The sequence below is a fragment of the Haemaphysalis longicornis genome, unplaced genomic scaffold (genome assembly GCF_048455015.1).
Source record: "Haemaphysalis longicornis isolate Haplotype H1 unplaced genomic scaffold, Haemaphysalis longicornis Haplotype H1 scaffold_9, whole genome shotgun sequence".
In the NCBI taxonomy this organism is placed as follows: Eukaryota; Metazoa; Arthropoda; class Arachnida; order Ixodida; family Ixodidae; genus Haemaphysalis; species Haemaphysalis longicornis.
This window is the reverse complement of record NW_027526460.1, coordinates 8,163,669-8,185,038: the sequence shown is the minus strand read 5'-3', so window position 1 is coordinate 8,185,038 and position 21,370 is coordinate 8,163,669. Positions and strand designations below refer to the sequence as shown.

The following is a 21,370-nucleotide window of genomic DNA, read 5'->3' as shown; positions in this document are numbered from 1 at the left end:
CGTCACCGGTTTTTTTTGTCTTCGTTTCAAATAAGTTAGCCATTGGTCCACCTACTCAATGGTCATCATAGGTGACCCTCTTTCACAAGCTGGGTGGGTGCTTAATAAAGACAATTTTACCGCTCAGAAAAGCCAGAGAGTTGCCGTTGCAAACCTAGTCCTCTGCAAATTGGAAAGCGAGTGTAGAAGTCTAAGATGGTATGTACCATGCGATTTCGTGTTGGGAACCTGAAGAGAAACAGGCATTTAGGCTTTTACATAAAATGTATTCAGTACATTCTGCCACGTATCACTGTGTTCCATTCATTATGGCTTTACGGAACATTCTGTAGCCTACCAATTGGAATGCTACCCCGATAGTCATTTTTTAAATAAAACTTCAAGTTCTTTCATGATCTGTTGGCTCATGCAATGAATGCATGTGTGTACACACTCGCACAAACTCTTTCGATGCTTGTCTTGAGGCATTTCATAGTCACTGCTAAAAAACATCTGTGTGGCAGAAACTCGTCTGCACCGAAGGCATTTTACTTGTTTAAACATTTCTGTGTGCCCAAGATGCTGCATTTGGGGCTCCTCACGGTTGTTTTGCTCCCCTTCTAGCAATATTTTTCAAATCTTAATGCTCGTTCTGGCTGCTCCAAAAGCAGATTTTGCTGCTCCAAAACCTACTTTTTTGGCTGCTCCAAAAACTGCTCCAAAATTATTCGACCCAATTACATCACTGTGATGAACCGGCTAGTGCCATCTTGTGGCTAACATAGCATCCACTTCTGGTTTTGTCTGTGTAGCGTCACACCACACCAGGTAGCAAGATTAAAAGTTACACTTCACTTTTTTTTTTTGCCCACACCACAAACTATTGTGTGTTTCCACGAGAGTGCTGTTTCATTTCGAGAAATAAGTTTTGAGGTGCTAAGTCATCCTGTCATATGTCTCCACTGCTATGTATGCTATCGGATGGTTCAGGAGATAAATTCTGCTGCCAGAAAACAAAAGGTTCTGTTATTTTTAAGATAACGCGCAATTTTCAATGCTGTCTCCACCGGCGAGAAAGAAGATTGTCGCCGCCTGGTACATTATCCCAGCTGGCACCCTCTCAATAATTTTTAGTGCAGTAAAGAGCACCGAGTTGGCAAAAATTCCCGGGCCATCTCCTCTACTGTGAAACCTGAGGAGGAGCAAAGCATGCAGGGTATAAGCAGATCCAAAGATTGTAGGCCTCTCTCTTGCCACACGGCATGCGCTGACTGGGCGCCAGAGAAACGCCGGTGGGAAGAGCAGTCGTGCACTTGCTGACGTGATGGCGCCCTCTCTTGCATTGAACTGGATTTATGAGAGGCAAACTGGCCGTGCAGCATGCTAAGATGTATACTTTACAGGAAGAAACCTGGCATATGAAAACAATTTCGAGACAGAATTTAACAAATCTATGTTATAATGCAAATAAATCCTGATTATTCCTGTCTTATACATCATGTTAGTCTATTTTAAACCGGTTTTATCCATCATACACTTGTTTTTTAGCCATTATTTGGCAACTTGATTTAACGTGACGACAGGTGATGCCAACAGCTCGAGCCCGTTTGGTGCTTCGCCCCTAAAGGCACCATTTCAGCACAAGTTTGGCTCTTGAAATGTGACAAGGCGCTGAAAAGTGTCAAGAGGCAAAAGTGGTGCCCAATTGTTGGGTTTGTTAGTGAGGGGGCAAGTGACCTGGCTTCTTTGGAGCCCCGTGTAGTGCCGAAGCTCGTGCGAAAGCAGGAGGCTCAACTCGCACAGTTTTTCGCTGTGAAATAAATCCACAAAGCGTGAGTGCACCTTCACTGATGCCTAGCCTTTTGGTTTCATTTCTGCTTCGTCCCCTCGAGCCTGAACTAGAAGGCTGCATGTATTGAAGATTCGCGAACTTTTCTCAGCTTCGTTACATCCACGTTTAACTCTACTAACTCTATTGTGGGATGTGTTTGTGCTGTTGGGAATCGTGGAGATGTGTGACCCCCATTGGGTGTCCAGCATCAGGAGGAGAGCCGACAATGTGCCAAGCACGGGGCGTCAGGTGCATGCTGCTGTACGTCAAGGAGGCTTTTGCCGCGGCACGGGGTTGAGGTGGTCCTTGTGCGATGGCAGCACCGGCAAAACGCTTCATGTGTTTGCACGAGTTAGGGAGATCTACCCACCACAGTGGCTCAGTGGCCAGGGCGTTGTGCTGCTGAGCACGAGGTGGAGGCGAAAAGCAAAAACGCCCGTGTGTACGAGATTTTGGCGCACGTTAAAGGTCCCCAGGTGGTCGAAATTAATCTGGAGCCCTCCACTACGGCGCGCCTCATCGCCTGCATTGCGTCAGTGCGTTAAACCCTACGATCAATCAATCAATCAATCGAGTTAGGGAGATCTCGGGGAGGTGTGCGGGGCTCCTGGAGGGATCTGCTGAAAATGGCTTTGAGCACAAACGTAATGTATGTCTCAAGTGGGCTGTCTTTGTCACTGGTTGTCTGTGCCTCCCATTCCAATCACGACTGGATGGCGGGAATTGTGACCGTGGTCGTGCCATGTGCATGCATGCCTTGGGAGATCCCATATAAAAGGCTGGGCTTCGGCACTACTGGCTATGGTTTTATTCTTATTTTCTGCAGCTGTTTGTATGGTGGTGGAGACAAAAAAACAAAACAACGGACACCTGAATGTCTGGGGTTTTGGTGAATGTTGAAAGATCCTCGGGGCTTTAAACCCAAGTCCCTCCACTACTATGATATGCTTCATAGCCAGTATGTAGCTTGAGCATGGGAAACCACAACTCGAGTTTCAAGTGAGGTGCATGGTACAAGCGCTAGGCACGGGCAAGGTTTGGAATTGAGACAGCAAGTGTGCAGCAGCGGTCTCTATACCAGTGGCCGCATGGAAGCTCTCCCTCTGTCTTCTTCGCTGCAGGAGAGCTGTACCTGGCACAGTACAAGCTGGACAAGGTTTGGTACCGCTGCCGGGCACTGCGCACCGTTGCAAGTGATACGACCATTGTCGACGGGACAAACTTCCGGCAGAGCCGCCTCTGCGTGGAAGTGTTGTACATTGACTACGGCAACTCTGAGGTTGTCCCTCTGGGAAGGTGAGTGTGGGCCAGTTCCCCAGAGGGACGAAAGGAAGGCAGTGTTGGCCACTGAAAGCCTGCTTCTTTGGGATGGGCTGTTGAAAAGGCAAGGACGTCATTCTCGCATGTTGTGGGCGAGCGACTGGGAAACGGATGAGTGAGGACGAATACCGTATTTACTCGAATCTAGACGGATAGATTTTTTACAAAGTCGTTAGCGAAAGTCGGGCATCAGCTTAAATTTAAGGATGTGGTTTTCCTGTCACCACGAGACACTCAACACCATCTTGCGGCCACAGGCTTGCAACTAGCAGGTTTGCAGGCTGCATTCTGATCGCTTGAACATTGTGAACCCAGCTCTCAGCGTTGCGGGCTTGCTTGCTTACGTCGCCACGTGACCTCGAGAACCACCGTGTTCGTGGCACAATGGCTACCAAATGGTGCCACTAAACCGCGACTTTTAAGCGGAAGGTGGTGTTGGAGGCTGAGAGAACTTGAGACCTCCAAGCACAGCGCGGCTTCGGCGTCGATGAGAAGAACGTGTGCCGATGTCGGAAGCAGCGAAACAAACTTTTCAGCTGCACTGCTAAGCGAATGGCCTTCACAGGACCCAAGAAAGGTCAAGATCATGAGATTGAGAAGGAATTCGCTGACTTTATCTGGCAGCAAAAAGAGGGTGGGATGCCTGTGATGGCTGAGATAATACAAGCAAAGGCAAGGGAGATGGCAGCAGATGAGGTGGATCAGGTTCAGCTTTCAACAGCGGACTTCTGTGTGCCCCTGACTTGGAGGAGAAGCTAGTCATGATCAAGAAGCGGCTGGAAGAGGAGTGCAGGCTGGTCCAGATGGGTAACGCCATCAGATACGGGTGTGTTTTGACGTGCCTGTGGCCGGCCTGCACTGTGAATGGAAAGGGCATGAAAGAATTTAAAGTCAAAACTGCAACCTATGATAAGCAGCGCACCACCGTCGTGGTGTTGTGTTGCACGCCCGATGGGTGAAAGCTGCCACCGTACATAATTTTAAGAGGAAGGCGCTTCCAGCCAGGGGAGTTTCCCATAAAACGTCGTACAAGCCCACGATAATGGGTGGATGAGTGGTGCCCTCGTTGAAGATTGGCTTAAGACTGTTTGGAGTCGCTCCTGGTTCTAGACTCCTACCGCGGCCTCTTGACAGATTCCGTTAAATCCCGTGCTTTCATAGGGCGGTACGGGCATTGTGGTATTACTTCGCGGTATGACGAGCCACCTACAACTGCTCGAAGTGGCCATCATCAAGCCATTTAAGGACAGGCTGCGGAAGCATTACAGTGACTGGCTGACGCTGCAAGATCACCAACTCACACTGACCGGGCGCATCAAGCGTGCTTCACGACGCCAAGTGGCGAACTGGGTCACCGTGGCACGGGACGAAATTCCGGCCAGGTTAATTGTGCGGGCCTTCCGTAAGTGCAGCATCTCGAGTGTGCTGAACGGAAGTGAGGACAGTGTGCTGTGGGAAGAGGACAGCGATGTCGAACATGCTATGACGAGCGGTGCAGGCGTAATAAAGTGTATGTTCTGGTCCCACTCCGATGCTGTTTTCCATTCGGTTTACATTTGAGGCAAGTTTTTTTTTATTTTCTGACCTTCAGAATTTTGGCAGTCGGCCTAGATTCGAGTAAATATGGTAGCCTAGTAACTCAAAGGTCACAGCTTTCTTTGCATCTCTTATAGCTTTTGTTTGATGACAAACAGTGCTCTATTTGATCAGAAATAAAATAATTAAACCTGGCATTTCCCTCCACGTTTTTATCTCCCCCCTTGCCTGTGGTATGAAAAATCGTATACAAATGGTGGAAGCCAAGCGCTGCCGACATGCTGATCAAGCCATGACTCGAGCTATCGCTACTTCGGAGATGGTGTAAAAGGATAGACAAGTAGCCAACAGCCAGCATCGTCGCCTCACCACTTCTGCAAATGTCTTTATTTATTTTATTTTATTTTATTTTTTTCCCCCTTATAGTGTTTGCCATACTGAAACAAATCCTGTGGCATGAAACAGTGAAGCTGCCTTTTGGCAATGTCTGCTAAGCTGAAGCTCACGGCATCCTAAAAAGATGTACAATCAGAGCTGGCAGGTACATTTATTTTACAAATGCATGGTGCTGTTCTCTTCAGGCAAGTTTGTAAAGAGGCTCTACCTTGCACGTTTTGGGATCAGTGGCGTCACGAATGCGTGGTGCGGAGAAATATTTTGGGGGGTGGCAGTGCCTTTCACGCTTTTGGCATTTTCTGTGCTGTTTATTAAACAGCTGCTACCACAGGAAGTGTAGCGATGTCCCTTTAAAATGCACCAGCTTTTGTATTTCCCGTGATGTGTGCCATTTCAGCAATTGCTGAGCTGATTTCCCTTGGATCTCATTAGTTGAGAGTGGATTGAATCACCGTTGCCCTGATTACAGGATGCGCCGCATGTCTTCCCGTTTTGACAAGTTGGGCCCAGTGGCAATAAAGTGCTCTCTGTACAACGTGGTGCCCGTAGGAAGTGTGAGTAGCCATTCTTGTAGTGGTAATGTGTGGCTTTTTTTTTTTAGCGCATGGTACCTCGCATTACCCTTTAAGGTAGCTGGCATCTTAGTCCAGTGCCACCTTACATGCGTGGGGCTACTCAAACAGTGCAGCTGCATTAATTAGCATGAGGACTGTATGAGTGGAAAGTGATAGGGGAAGGCCCTCAGATTTTTTCACTTTATTTCGCACGAAAATGTTGTCCTGTCCAACTACTTTCTTCCACACTGTGCTTGTTAGAGTGTGCAATGTTTCACGTGAGACTTGCACATTGCATGGTGAGCAACTTGAAGTGACTTCGATGTATTCTGTAGGAGTCAAGCAGTCATGAGCTTCCCTTGGTTGAAAGGATGCAGTACTGAAGAAGCGTTTTCCTTGGTTTGTTAACTTTGCTGGGAAGATGTGTCCTTGTGTGTGTGTAATGAACCGAAGGGATGGTTTTTGTTTCAGAGCCCTGTCTGGAGACGGGAGAGCAATACCGTGTTTGGAAAGCTCACCCACGACAAGAAGTTGATTCTCAGGGTGTGTGCTTTTGTCCTGCTTGCGTTGCATGCACGCTGCTGCGCATCAGCTTAGGAGCTTGCACCTGACTTGCATGTCGGTCTACATGCTGGATCTTTGTGTTGGGGAATGCCAAGGTGGCGTAGAATATTTTGGAGCCTTCTGTTATGGAACAACTTGACAATGTGCTAACCCTATACTATTCCCACGGTTCATGGGACTGCTTTTTCCTACAATGTAATCTGTTTGAGTGGAGAAAGTTGAGAGGTGGGATTTCATGTTGAAACCAGGCATTTTATCCACCACTGAGGGCGCAGCGGTCGGGTGAGGCAGCCTGAGCTTGGTTGTGTTAATTGTCATTTTGAGCTGCCTCTTTCAAGTCCAGAAAGTGCAAATGTCCACTCCGACATTAGCTTTCAGAAAAACAAATAAAAATGGAAGAGGGAACACTGCAATTGAAAGTACAGGCAATACCTGAGGCACGGCAAAGCAAATGCAGATGCCAATATTGTTGCCAGATAACGTTTCACCCAAGTAACGAACATTGCAGTCAAACAAACGAGGAGTAATGCTACATGTGCCCAACCCAAAAAAATTGCCAAGTTTTCATCGTTAGAGGAAGAAAAAAAGGAACGCTCTAAATAGAAAACTAAGCAGCTGATGCAGTTGCTTAGAAACTGTTGCCAGTCGTTTCATTTAGCGTCGTGAATTGCGGTGGTGAAAGGGTTTGTCTTCTTCAACTTTCCCTACTTTTTCAATGTTGTGCCCACAACTTCTATGTGGAGTGTTTTGTTTTAGTGTGCAGCATGTCTTTGTGTGCCATTCCCGCAGGAGGCAAAGCGAACACCCGACACCCTTGTTGTGGACCTTGTGGACGACAGTGAAGGTGGCGAGGTCCAGACCTCCATCTCAGACGCGCTGGTCTTCCTAGGCGTGGCAAGCTACCACATGCCCCCTCTTACTCCTCCAGGTAGGCAGGGCGTTGGTGTGCTGGGGAATGATCTTGTCCTGATTGGTGGGGACTGATGTGCCTAGCTCACTAACACGTTGAACCAGCCGCAACATCGCCAATGCATAAATGTGGGCTAGTTGGCTCGAACTGTGAAACATGGTTAAGTAGCGCAGTATACAGTGTAATCTCGATCATACAATTCTGGGTGATACGAATTTCGGGATGATACGAATTTCTGAAAAGTCCCGGTGAAATTGCATTGTTAGCAATGGGAAAAATTTCGGCTGTTCCGAACGGACCTGCGCGGCCCGACGGATGATACGAACGAGCCGGCGAGGGGCCTGACTGCCGAACGAGCAAGTGACGGCTCTCTCTCCCCTCTTTGTCGCTCTTTCTCTAGAAACGGCCGGGCCGTTGTTTTCTGCTTGCTGATACCGCCGCGAAACCCCGCACGCTTCTCGCGGCGTGGCCGGCTGCGGCCGCAAAGTGGCGAGGCCGCTCGAGCGACCGCTCCTAACCGCTCTTTAAAATGCCGCTCAAGGCAGACGCTAAGTTGCTTGTGCGGTAAAGGAGCTGATTATGCATGCGAAAACGGTACTATAAAACATCATCCACGGTGCTAGTGTAAGCGCCCATGAAATATCTGCCGGGGTGCTAAGCCTAACCATCTCCGGCGGAGCTAAGCCGGCTGTCTCGAGCGTTTCGCAAGTCGTCAGGCTCCTCCATCCTGCCGCGCGCGTCGTGCGCCATTTTCTGGTTGAGGTAGGAGCTACCGCGGGCGCGAAATCGTTGATACAGGCGTGAAAATACAGTGCGCGCAAAGCCGAGGTGTGCGAATCGCGTGCAAAAACGCACCATGCGGTTCACGCTTGACTTGCGGCATGTAGCGAGCTTGGGCACCGCGAGTGAGGGAACGAGCGTGAAGCGTTATGCGCTCCAGAAAGGACTGCTTTGCGACGTGGGGGTAAAAAAAATGCAGAAGAAAATCACGAATTTCTTCAGGCGAAAGTAAAAAAGAAATACACGAAAACTTTTTTCAGCGCTACATTTTTTGGTCTGTATTGGTTCATACGAATTTCGGATGATACGAATATTTTTCGTGGTCCCGCGAAATTCGTATCATCGAGATTTTACTGTAGATAGGACAACAAAGAAGAGACCACACAGGACCTGCGCTGGAGGACCAGTGCTAGTCCTGTGTGATCTCTTCTTTGTTGTCCCATCTGTACTGCGCCACTTGCCCATGTTTCACAGCCGCAACAGCTGTTTGGTAAAGCCTTATGAGCGGTTCTCAAATGGTGGGTTATGTGCAGGAATCTGAGCGGGTCAGTGAAGTCCATCTTGTGGGGTGAAGTTCTCCCATACTGGTGCCTTCTTTTTATTTGGTCAAGCCCTCACTGTAGTGCAAAAAGGCGGACTCGCTACAGAGAATGTGCAGTGCAATGGGCTTATAAAACTCGTGAAGAACACTACAGTACCCTACTTCTGCTACCAGTGCACAGATGCACTTACGCATGCATGCACAACCGAAGCTTGAAGGGCTTACTAAGAAGCGAGGACAAGTTTCTCAGGAACCGTGTCACCTTCCTTGAACCCCCTGGTGCCCTGACATTCCTTCGTCGTTTTTTCGTGAGTTCTTGCTTTTGCTGCTGCTGTTTGTTGTCATGCTGGGCTTCCGTAGCTCCCCTCCCCACCTCATTATTGCCTGGTGTTTGCGGACATTGGGCAGTTGACTTGTGGTTAGCTTGAAATTTTGAAGCAGATGAGGGAAAGTGCTGGCCCAGTTCTCCACAAGAGTGGCACCGGCACTGAGCGGTCATGGGCTGGTTCGAGATGTGCAGGCCGAATGGAAGGGACCTGCCAGCTTGCGAGTAATCTGGCCGCCCCTCGAGTCACCTGTCATCACATGTTGCTAATGGACACAACCTTGCTCCACGATTCCGCAAGTGTTTATTTTTGCTCGGAAATGTTTATAGAGAGTAGTATTGTGCTTTTATTGAATTCCAAAGCAGGAGAATGAAGCTGCACCACCACATTATGTGCGAGCACATTTCTTTGTCGCTTGGTTTTCTTTGCAGCCTTCTGTCACTCTTTGACTGTGTGGTTGCCATTCTTTTCTGTGGTCGTGCCAGGCAGTGAGGTGCAACAATTTGCCGGGGCATGCCTTCATTTCCTCGTTGGGGATCCATTCACTGAGCAGGCACTTGTCTTCTTCCCCGCTGGCAGTGGCAGACGCGGCCGGAGCGGTGCGGCGCCGGTACTACCCGCCGGTGGAGCTCCTGGCCGGCCAGGTGGCCAGTGTCATCATCAGCTGCATATACAGTCCGGACAAGGTCTTTGTCCAGCAGGTGGGTTTCTTCCGGCCAGTGTCACTGCCTCAACCCTGCCGGCCGCACACGAGAAAAACACGTGCCAGCCTGTTTTTATGGGTTGGGGGGCATTCTCATAGTTTTTTTTTCCTACTACTTTATCCAACTTCTGTCTGTCTGTCTGTTTGCGTGGGTGTGTGCTTTTGTTCTTACTCTACTTTGACCCTCTAGTGTCATTGACGTGCAGGTTACTTTTTGTGCTAATGTCCGATTGCATCGCCAACATGCCCACACATTTTCACTTTCTGTTCAGATGGTCGTGTAAGGAGACAAAGTGCGACAGTGGGGTGCATCACCTCTAGTGCCAGCTGGTGTTGAGAGTGCCGGAGCTAGTTTTGCTTCACACCATCACCACACGTATTGAGGCAGCACTGCAGTGGGCACCCACTTCCCCGCTGTGGATTGGTGCATTGAGCACAGGCCCGGCCCACTGGTGTCTGCGGATGCATTATGCCTTTGGGTGGTGCCCAGCTGGTTGTGACCTTTGTTCTTTCGTTTGGCTCTCCACAGCTGGGCTCCCACGCACACTCCTTGCGGAACCTGCTCACGGAGTTGCAGGCGCACTGCAAGAAGGAGAGCAACGAGCTCGACCTTGTCTTCGTTCCACGAGAGGGTGAGTGCGCACGCACACGGCCGTGTCTGGGCGTCGCAGTGCTGGCGTTGGAAATTCACCGCAAGTTGTGCTCTGTGGGAGTTCCTCTAAATGTGGGCCTGCCGTCCTTTTGTTCCTGTGGAGAGGGGGCTGCATGCATTTTTAATGCGAGGCTTTCTATGTCTCACCGATGGCGTTGCTTCGAAAATGCACTGCAGGAAAGCCAACTTCCTTTGACGGTGTTGATGATCGTGGGTGATGGGAAAGAAAAAAGCACTTTGCATGGGTGGAAGGGAACCTGGCTTGCTCACGTTGTGCAGGGTGTTTCACCTAACTTTAGCCAGAGTTTAAAAATATGTCTATGCATTCCACAACGACACAACCAAATGCACGTTGCTCACTTTTGTATGTAGTTTCTCGCGCTATTTTTTGTATTTTGTTTAATTAGGTGATCAGTCTCTTTTTTAGCCATTTTTTGAACCAACGAAGCTAGGCAAGAAATCCCAATTAGGAAGTTGCAGGGCGTCTGTCTATGTATTCATTAAGTAATAATGTTCTTTGCTTATTGAAGGTGCCCATGAAATGCAAAAAACACGTGACGTGCTGGCTTGCACGTCTTGATTTTATTGCTCCCAAACATTCCGCGCGCAAACTGCCTTACTCGTGCTGCCACCTAAAAGGCAACAGGGCAGATGACAAACCTGTTGGTTCCGGCACGACAAGTGATGACCGCTGCGTCTGCTTATCGCTATTGACAATCTGTCACAAGAGAAGCGCATCGCTAGCGTAAATGGCACAGCCAATGCCTTGTTGCTCACCTGTATCTTATTGCATCTAGCTTTTATCTTTTTAAACGTTCAGACATGACACCACAAAAATTTCCATTTAATTAACAGTGGAGTTGTTGTAGTTGGCTGTAATGAGTGTTGCAAAATGGGTTAAAAATACCAAGAAAATGCCGAGCGCTCATGAGCGCATGCCTCACTTTAGCAAAATGAGCGCATGCCTCGCCTTAGTGGCTTTAGCAAAAAATAAAAAAAAAGAACCGGTAAAAACCTTAAGGAATGCCTTGCATTGCCTGGCAACCAACAATGCCACCGCTGGTGCAACGCCTGCCCCACGGAACCTCGACGAGACTCCAGGAATGCCACCCATGCGTCGTGCACGTACGCACCGCCTCTGTCACCAAATGCTACCTCACATGTAATCCTTTTGCCTTCAGTGTCCCTTTACGGCTGGAATAAAAGGTGTGAGCTTGAGTGAAGCAGCCACACTGTGACATTGAAGGTTTCTAAGGGCACAAAGGATTGCATGCATCAAGTTCAGGAAAGGAAGAGTGGGTCGTGCGTTTCGGAACTTGCTGGGAACCTAGTGGAGGTGCATGCATTTTTAGATGTTACAGCACTTGTGTACGGTGTGATGGTGTGGGGACTTGCGGCCGGGTATATTATTTGCTAAATGGTGTGACCAAGTTTTGAATTTAAACGTTACGTGTGTCGTTCATGATTTCCTGCCTGTCTGCGCACCCTGTGAGCTCCACTCGGTAGGGGAGAGTGCACGCAGAAGCAGCATGTCCCCCCTGTTGCAGGCCTGCCCTGCCTGTCGCTGTTCCCATCGGATCGGATGTGGTATCGGGCCCGGATCGTCGGTGTGCCCTCGGAGTCGCGGGTGCAGGTGGTCTACGTGGACTACGGCAACGAGGAGATGGTGCCTGCCCGGTCGCTGCGCCGCATGCCCGAGCAGTTCATGCAGCTGCCCGTGCAGGCCCTGCCCGTGCGGCTGGCTGACGTGGTGGCCGCCTCCGACGACGGCGCGTGGTCTGATGCGGTGGGTCCCGCTGGCCCTGTCGCGAGGGTGCCCAGTCGGGGGTGTGGGCAGGGTGTAGCTGGCATCGGCAGTGACTGCGAAGGTGTGGGCGAGAGAGTGTGCTGCGTAAGTTTTGTGTAAGGGTTGGCCAAGCTGTGGCAGGTTGTGCTCACTCTGTTGTGTGCTTTCTTGAGCTGCTGTTGGCTGGTGCAGTCAAGCTTTCACAGTGGGGGCATGTACAGTAGAATCTCGATGATAGGAATCTTGCGGGGCTATGAAAAACATTCACATTCGAAATTCATATGAACCAGCACAGATTAAAAAAGTGATCACTAAAAAAAGTTTTCGTTTATTTCTTATCTTAATTTCACGTGAAGAAACCCCTGATGTTTTTCTGCTTATTTTAATCTCCATGTCGCCAAACAGTCCTTTCTGGACTTTTGTCACCTCAGTCGCAGTGCCCAAGACAACTACACGGTGGAACAGTAAAGGCCGGAACCGCATGGCACGTTTTTGCACGCAATTCGTGCACATAGGCGTTACACGTGTGATTTTTTTCATGCTCGTGTCACGGAACAAGAACAATATAGGAGGGGAAATGAGACTTCCTAACGTGGCCAGATAATGTCACAAGCACTTTTCATAGTGTAAGCTAGTGGCATCTGCCGCGGGTGAAGAAACTGTGGGGCTGCTACTTTCGGCATAGCACTGCCCAGCCACGGAAAGAAGTGTGGCCACTATCATTTCGTCCATCAGGTGTTGCTACCCTCTCCTTCATCGTCGCAGCAACGAAGCTTTGCAGGTTTTCATTGCGACATTGGGTCGCTCGCCCGCGCTTATCACGATGGGCCGTTTCGCCTCCTATATATTCTTGCTCCGTGGCCCGTGTCGACGATTCCACGCCTGCGGCAGAAAATGATGGGCGACGTGTGCAGCAGTGGGAGGAGCTTGACAATTTGCACCAATGTGGAGGTGCGTGCCTTATGGAGGCAGTTTCAAAGCGCTCCAGTCGGCTGGCCCCACCAGAGATGTTTAGGTTTACCTAGAGTTCCTCTATATAGCTCCCGCAGGGAGCTAAGAGTTGCGCGACCGTCTGCCATCTTGTTATCTGGATTAGTGCGGGAAAGCCACCCGTCGCGAGTGTAGGAACCTCGGCGCCACGCTTTCAACAACGGCCGACGTGCTTCGGTCGGCGGCAACTTACGGCGGCTACGCTGGATTCCTGCGATGTTGCTCACGCTGGTGCTGCTGCCGTTCCTGGGCGGGGCGCGGGGCCGCTTGCGTCGGCGGCTGCGGCGCAGCCGTAGTGGGGGCTTCTCTGCGCGGCATGGATAACCGGAGTGACGTCGTCACGGCGGCGCGTGGAGAAGGGTCGTGCAACTCTTAGCTCCCTGCGGGAGCTATATACAGGAACTCTAGGTTTACCACCCCGCAACAATTTCATGGGCACTTTCAGTAGCGGCACGGATGATGTTTTATAGTACCATTTTCGCCCACCTTGCCAGTTCCTTTACTACACAAGCAATTTAGTGTGTGGCTTGAGTGGCAATTTAAAGAGTGGTTAGAAGTGGTCGCTCGAGCGCCCCACACCACCTTGCAGCCGAAGCCACCACCCTGTTGCTGCCGCCGGCCGCCGTTGGCCATGCCTCGCGCAGCGTACGGGGGGTTCCACGGCAGTGTCAGTGCACCTGTGGCGTGCGTGGCTTGTTTTTGTGAGCAGAAAGCAACAGCCTGACCTTTCCTGGAAAAAGAACGACAAAGAGGGGGGAGAGAGCCCGTTTGTCACCTTCGCTTGTTCGCGCGGCAGTTGGGTGCCCCCATTCGTATCATCCGCCGGGTTGTGCAGGTCCGTTCATTACAACCGAAATTTTTCCCATTGCGAACAGTGCAATTTCACCAGGAAATCTCAGAAATTCCTATCATCCCAAAAATCGTGTCAGCTATAATCATATCATCGAGATTCCACTTTACCATACTTACTAGAATCTAGGCTGTTCCCAGTTATACAAGCTAACCACTAAAATCCAGGGGCAAATGTCTTGGAATTGTAAGCAGGCCAAAATAAGCAAGGAGAGGAGCAGCAACAAAACTAAGATGCACTAATTAGCCTTGAGCCTGCTTGGTTCACTCTCCATCATCATCGTTGCTGAATGTATTATTGCCCTCCTCCGTTTTAACTTACCCCGGTGGTTCGGTGGCTAAGGCGTTGTGCTGCTGAGCACAAGGTCGCGGGTTCGATTCTTGGCCGCAGCGGCCGCTTTTCTGATGGAGGCAAAAAGCAAAAACGCCCTTGTGTACGAGATTTGGGGACACATTAAAGATCCCCAGGTGGTGAAAATTGATCCGGAGCCCTCCACTATGGCGCACCTCATTGACTGCTTTGCTTCGGCACGTTAAACTCCACAATCAATCAATCAATCAATCAATCAATCAATCAAAACCTCTAACTCTGACCAACCTTGTGCAGTAGAAGCCCACTGTTACGTTCCCAAGTGCTGCCTTTTTCTTGGCTGCTTTGTTGCCATCGATCAGTTCCAGCAGCGCTCTCATAGAATGTCACCTTGTAATCACAGGAATATTCCCACATGCAACGTCGAAGACTATCCTTCAGATCTGGCCTGGCTGACGAGCGCTGATGGCCATGCTGGCTTTGCACGCGGATTGGCCTTACTTGGCTGTGTGATGAGCTGCCCGAGCTGGTGGTGTGTTGCTGAAACGGAGAAAACAGCCGGAGGCATTAGGGATGGGAAGGCCGTGCTATCATCATTTTAAATGCAGAGCATTTCTTAGCCTCGCCTCTTCCTGCGTCGGACGGCGTCCACAGCTCCGCGTCCGCAGCAGGTGCGCCTCTCCTCCTTCCCTCCTCTCTCTCAACAGCAGCTGGCGCGCGCATGCGTCGTAGTCAGCCCGTTCGCTCCGTCGCGGTCTCGGCGTAACAGGTGCGTGATAGCAGCGCGGTAGGGCGTGGAAGGCCGCTCGCTGCTTGTCACTGCGTTGCTCCTTCCTTCCTTGGTTGACGCCCGCTCCCACGTTTACTCGCGTCTGCTACTCCAGCATCACGGAAGAAGCGATGGAAGCAACACTGCCTTCAACCAGTACTGAGGCACGCGCGCGCCAACATCAGCGTCCCAGCACACGTTGAAGACCCCGTTACCTCCTCCACATCGGAACCGTCGTCGTCGTCAAATGCGGAAGACAAGGCCGCGAAACGGCACGTGTACGACGCCGAACGCAAGCGATTGAAGCGTGCCGCCGACACCGCACTTCGTGCACGAGAGGCAACGTCATCGACAGCAGAAGACAAGGCCGCGAAGCGGCGCGCATACGCCGCCGAACTGAGGCCCCAATGCTCTGCATTTACTCGTGTTCCCCTCGCGGGAAGGCGCGGGAATTTTTTTGTCAATGGTTGCTTGAGTTGCGCTTACTGGTGCTGTGCTTGCACTCGCTGTTCTTTGGCGGGTTATTGCTGCCTTCCGGCTGGCTGTCTTCCGAAGTGCCTCAAGCTAAAGCCCCTCCATCCTGCTCTCGTCTGTCTCTCGCAAGCAAGGGCAGTTGTGTTTATCATGTGGGTACAAACGGAACACGCGAACTAAAGGGTGCCTTCGTGTGTCGAAGTTAGAGGAGAGCAGAAAGTGTGCTGCGTCGAATGGCCAATTCCGTCCCCCCCTTCCTTACCTTTTTTTTTCTTTCTTGTGACCCTAAAACGATGCCCCAGCTGCGTCGGTCGATCAGTGGGACCTCCAAAAAACTGCACTATAAGCGGCATTGTGCTCTGGGCAACCGGGAGGCTGCATTGGGGACTTTGGGAGGCCTACTAGTAGTCAGAAAAACCCGCATTATGTCCGGTCCCACAGTATAAAGCATCATTCATACAGCTGTCTTTCACCCCGTCGTGTCACCGTCACGTCACAGTCTTCCGTCATGGGTGATGGTTTCTCAGGCGATTTCTCACCGAAGACAGTGCGGGTGACGGGAAGCTGACCGAGCTCTACATTTCTCTAACCCACCTAACCTAACCTAACCCACATAAACCAGCCAATCAGAAAACTTCAAGATTAAGCACACTCAATTCTAGGCTAAACTGATCACTAGGCAAACGACCCTGTACTCTGGCGGAGAGCTCCAGTACAAACGCTACTCTGTTGCGTCTCTGTCGCGGTTTTTTGACATGACGGTGCCGTGACAGAGAAGGTGACAGCTGTGTGAATGAGCCCTAAGTGGTTACGTTATAAATGTTGCACACTGTATTGAAAAATTTCCAAATATCGCGCTGCAATGGTGTGTCATGGGCTGGAGTGACGCAATATAAACCAGCACTAAAATACAGCCACCAGTGTGTTAACTGTACGTTATCATCCAAGCGATACAATGAAATGGAACTACAGGCCCCGCTACAGTCACCCAGTCATGTTTTCTGGTGTGGGGGCTTAGTTCTGCAGCTGCCAATCACGCCAACTAGATTCTGTGATGCCGCAGAAAAATCGCTAGAAAGTTGCTGGGGCGTCTCCGCTGGCTCATATGTTGCCCTTACTATCTCCATCATTTCTTCAAGGTTTGAGACAAGGTTGACATCGTTTTTACTGGGACGAAGCAGCCTTTTTTAATGAACCAAACCTTTATTTTGTCTTCGTGGTTTTAATGTAAAGCCCCAACTATTCGCTCGGCATTTTGTGGCAGTGGCGGGTATCCCAGCAGTTCAAGGTGAACCTTACGCAGTACCGCACAGCCTCAAGTAAAAAGCCTGCTACTGTTTAGAAACAGCAAGGTTGTTACTAATGAACGGGACAGGGCCAACGTATTGACACTTGCACCATAGCAGCGCTGGCAGTCCAGCTAATGTTGTGCAAATTTTTCTCCCTTTCGAAAGGCCAAGGAACGACTAGTCGAAGTGACCTCGACCCACCGGCTGATAATGAAAGTTCACGGTAAGGAGGGCCCAGTCCTGTTTCTGCTGTCCGTGAATGCTGGTTCTTCCCAAAACCAACACCTTTCCCTCCCCCTGCCTTTGGCCCTGACCCGCAGGTAGCAGCGGAGGCAGCGAATACACGAAGGTGGCGCTGTACATGCCGGGAAAGAACGAGGTGGACGTCTGCATCAATGCGCTCCTAGTCAAGGAAGGCCTCGCAAACAGCACCGGACCTCTGTGAGCCCTTGGCACTTCACCTCTTCACCGGGGCACATTACCCGCCTAGAGCATGCTGGGATTGGGCTTACATTTACGTAGGCTTTAAAGTGTCGTCCAGCGATGTTACAGCCATGGTTGTAATGCCATCTGATAGGAACGGCTCAAGTCTGAGTACTCTGTTCGCCACTTCTCATCTTTATCCAATCTTTTTCATAGTTTTCATTGTAGTGAATTTTGCTTTTCAGGTTAGTTTTCAGTTTCTGAAGGTTTAAGTTATCATTTCCTTTTTTAGTTAGGTTAGGTTGGGGAGAGTGAAGTTGGGCCAGAAGCAGCACTAGGTGAGAAAGCCAGATTGGACAACACTGGGAATGCGTGTAGTGCCCTGGGACGGTACTCACTCGACGTTAAAATTATAGAGATTTGCTTTATCTTCCTTCGTGAACCTTTTCAAGGTGGCATGAGTGAGAGCAGAGCCTTGCACTTGCACAAGTTCTCTGAGCAGGGCTTGTCACTGGCAGCGTGAAAGAAAAGGCAAACGGCACAAAGGAAAATAGTGGTGCTAGTCTAGGGATGCATATTGATATTCTCCTAAGGTTTCTCACGAACTTTATTCAACTTGTCTAAATCTTTCTAACAAGCACCAAAAATGCGTGATATGATGTTGCGCATGTTTCACAGGGCTGAAAGTGGTTTGCAGCTGTTCCTTTGCCTGTAAATATCCACATCTATCTATAGGTCTTTCACAATAATTCTTTCCTTGGGGCATCATTCGCAAGAAAACGTTCTAGTTAGGGGAAACGTCTCTACTTGGAACAACAGAGCAAAGAGTTTTGGAAGTCACTTCTGTCATTTGAAATTTGATGCCCAAGAGAAATGATTTGTTTTTTCTCAGACCTCGTAGTTTGTATTTCCTTCTTTGGGGGCTAACCGTAGTCTTTTTTTTTTTTTTTTTCCCATGAGAAATAGGAATGATACTTGTGCTTCATTGCAGCTGAGACAGTTGTTTCGTATGAAGGTGAAAAACGAAAACGCTCGGGCGTCATGATTTCGGCATATGTATAAATGGCCATGAAGACAAAATGCAAGTGTTTTCCATTCAAAAGGTTGCCTCGTTTTAATCAAACTGACACCACTTTTAGTGCATACTTTGCTCAAAATAAGCTATATAATTAGGAAAACAGATTAGGCATGCGACTCACCAGCTTCCTTTCCACACTGAGCTTACGATGTATTATGGACCGCTGGTTGCAATTGGTTGAGGCTGACAAAGTCCAACGCAGATTAAACAGGGGTTAGGAGCTTACAGAACTAGCTGCTTACGCTTAAATTTGGTCCATATTGTTTTTATAGCAGTAAGCATGTTGGGGTAAACAATGGAACGAACGTGGAAATATAGCAGCAGTTAGTGTAACTCTATGCCAACCGACTGGTTACCACACAAAATAAATTGTGCAATCTGATTTGTCCTGTGCAGCAGATCACTTTCAGGCGCTCGGCACCTGTCTACGCCATTTCTGATGTCGGGCAATATTCATTGTCTTGCATGTTTTAGGTGCGTTAAAGGGACACTGAAGGGTGGAAAGAAGTTTACCTGTATCGATGGATTATGGTGTCAGGAATATAAATAGTACACCAGTTTCGCAACCAGCAGTTTAGTATGGTAGAAAACGCCATAAACGTAAAAACACGGGATGACGCCCCTTATGCCTTTGTGTACTACGGTTTGTGGCGTCACAAAAGTGGTGAACGACGAGAGCGCATTGGAGAAGCATTTATAGATGTTCTCCTGAAATAAACAGTTCCTAAGTGTTTAAGCATGTGAAATAAATGTAAATCAAAGCTTTCCGTGAGCTGATCGTATATAAAAACAGACTACAGCTTGTATACACTGCCAGGCTGGCTGCTTCCCTCACTATTGTCAGCCATCATGCTTTCAGTTGCGTTTTCGAAAAGCATTGGTGCGCAATTAGCGAAGTCAATAACCTGCGACAGTGAGCGTCCGAGCTTCTGCAAGCAATATACCCAACAGGAAGCAGCTAAAGTCCCTTTGTTAGAAGCAGCAGAAGGAACAAGCTGCACTGCAGGGGGCTGAGGACCCGCCTGACCTTCTAATCTACCGTTCTCCATGTGCGGATGAGGAAGGGTAGGAGGAGGAGTAACACTTTATTTAAAATGTTGCTGACGCTAAGCGCACCCGGTTCGAACAAAATCGCCTGTGAAATGAACTTACTGCAAGTGGTTAGCTGACCGATCCGTTCGTGTGCCTTGAGCTGCTGTTGATAATCCGTAAAGTGTGCATCGCTTTGCCCTTGTTAAAGGGACACTGAAGGCAATTAGCACGTTGGGCTCAGACGAAAGTTCAACTGCCCCGAAGCCCTGTCAGCGTTTATTCGGTGGCGAAAGATGCTATAATCGCCGAGAAATTACCAGTTGAAAAACGCATTTCATTCCTCGCGCCCTTTCATGGCGTTTCGCGCGACGTCATCGGTTTCTGAAAGGGAGTGAGACAGTGGTGTGGTCTAGCAGGAAAGCTAAAACTTACCGAGTGAACCATCGCGGCCGCAGTAGCCATTTGTCACGCACTCAGCGCATACTTGCCCGCCTATACTTTTGTTAATTGCCACTCTCTCTGCGTCGATCTTGGTACCTCATGGGACATGAGGTAGAAGTTCAACAATGTGAATGTGCCACGTGGCCTTTACTTTACCTACAAAACGTCTATCGGACAGCACAACTGCAGCACGAACGACGACAGGGGCGCTCTTTTGATTTTCATTCTCATTATGAATAATCGTGTTTTAGTCACTATGAAGCACTCAGCATAACGGTGTGGTGCCATCTTTTAGTTTAACTTGTAACAGCATGCAATGCTAAATTTTTGCAGCCCGCTACGTCGGCACCGCGACGTGAGTTTTGGTAGCACGTTTCGCCAATTTTCTGTTGCGATATGGTAACGCTTATTCAGCCATCTTTTGAATGTTTTGCAAAGCAAGTTGCCTAATAGCCCGTCCGCCAGAAGTGTGCCTAGAGATTTTACAACTGCCCAAACCTCTATACTAACAAATGCCTTGGCGCCAGTATGGAATGAAAAATGTGCATAAGAAGATACAAATATCAATCATTTTGCCTAAGTACGCACCATAGTGGAAGCATAGCAGCACACAATTCCCTGAATCGAAAGACGCGGTTTGACCCACACATTTTATTCAACTTCAAGACAATCAAGAAATGGTTTCGAACAAACAGAGCAGTTTGAGGCCGAAGCGCAAAATTAACAGGCTATCGATTGTGTCTTGTTCATCGTAAAAGTAGCACTCGCTTCTTGTGATTTGCGGGGGTGAGCAAGTCATTTCACTTTCACGCAAGCCGAGAAGGTTTTAAAAAAAAAAAAACGCGCACACTTTACGCACCCGGTGTGGGTTGAATCGTTGCCAGTGGTGATTCCACATAGTAAGCACACTCCAATCGCTAGAGCTCGCTGTCGCATTTCATCACGAAGCAAACGCAACCACAACACACACACACACACACACACACACACACACACACACACACACACACACACACACACACACACACACACACACACACACACACACACACACACACACACACACACACACACACACACACACACACACACACACACACACACACACACACACACACACACACACACACACACACACACACACACACACACACACACACACACACACACACACACACACACACACACACACACACACACACACACACACACACACACACACACACACACACACACACACACACACACACACACACACACACACACACACACACACACACACACACACACACACACACACACACACACACACACACACACACACACACACACACACACACACACACACACACACACACACACACACACACACACACACACACACACACACACACACACACACACACACACACACACACACACACACACACACACACACACACACACACACACACACACACACACACACACACACACACACACACACACACACACACACACACACACACACACACACACACACACACACACACACACACACACACACACACACACACACACACACACACACACACACACACACACACACACACACACACACACACACACACACACACACACACACACACACACACACACACACACACACACACACACACACACACACACACACACACACACACACACACACACACACACACACACACACACACACACACACACACACACACACACACACACACACACACACACACACACACACACACACACACACACACACACACACACACACACACACACACACACACACACACACACACACACACACAGCTTTGGC

The 21,370-nt window shown here is 49.4% G+C and overlaps 1 protein-coding gene across 2 annotated transcripts in view; it reads left to right on the top strand.

Moving 5' to 3' along the window:
- The window catches only part of LOC144152505 (RING finger protein 17-like), an 80,675-nt gene that overhangs the window by 28,512 nt on the left and 30,793 nt on the right, over positions 1–21,370 (top strand). For both annotated transcript variants that reach the window (XR_013319180.1, XM_077683790.1), the window contains exons 17-25: positions 2,932–3,106; positions 5,532–5,616; positions 6,088–6,159; positions 6,970–7,108; positions 9,317–9,438; positions 9,970–10,072; positions 11,640–11,878; positions 16,725–16,782; positions 16,880–17,000. Coding sequence is in view for 1 of the 2 variants with exons in the window: in XM_077683790.1 (XP_077539916.1) it covers positions 2,932–3,106; positions 5,532–5,616; positions 6,088–6,159; positions 6,970–7,108; positions 9,317–9,438; positions 9,970–10,072; positions 11,640–11,878; positions 16,725–16,782; positions 16,880–17,000 (1,114 nt within the window). In the remaining variant the exon portion in view is untranslated. The remainder of the gene's footprint in view (positions 1–2,931; positions 3,107–5,531; positions 5,617–6,087; positions 6,160–6,969; positions 7,109–9,316; positions 9,439–9,969; positions 10,073–11,639; positions 11,879–16,724; positions 16,783–16,879; positions 17,001–21,370) is intronic.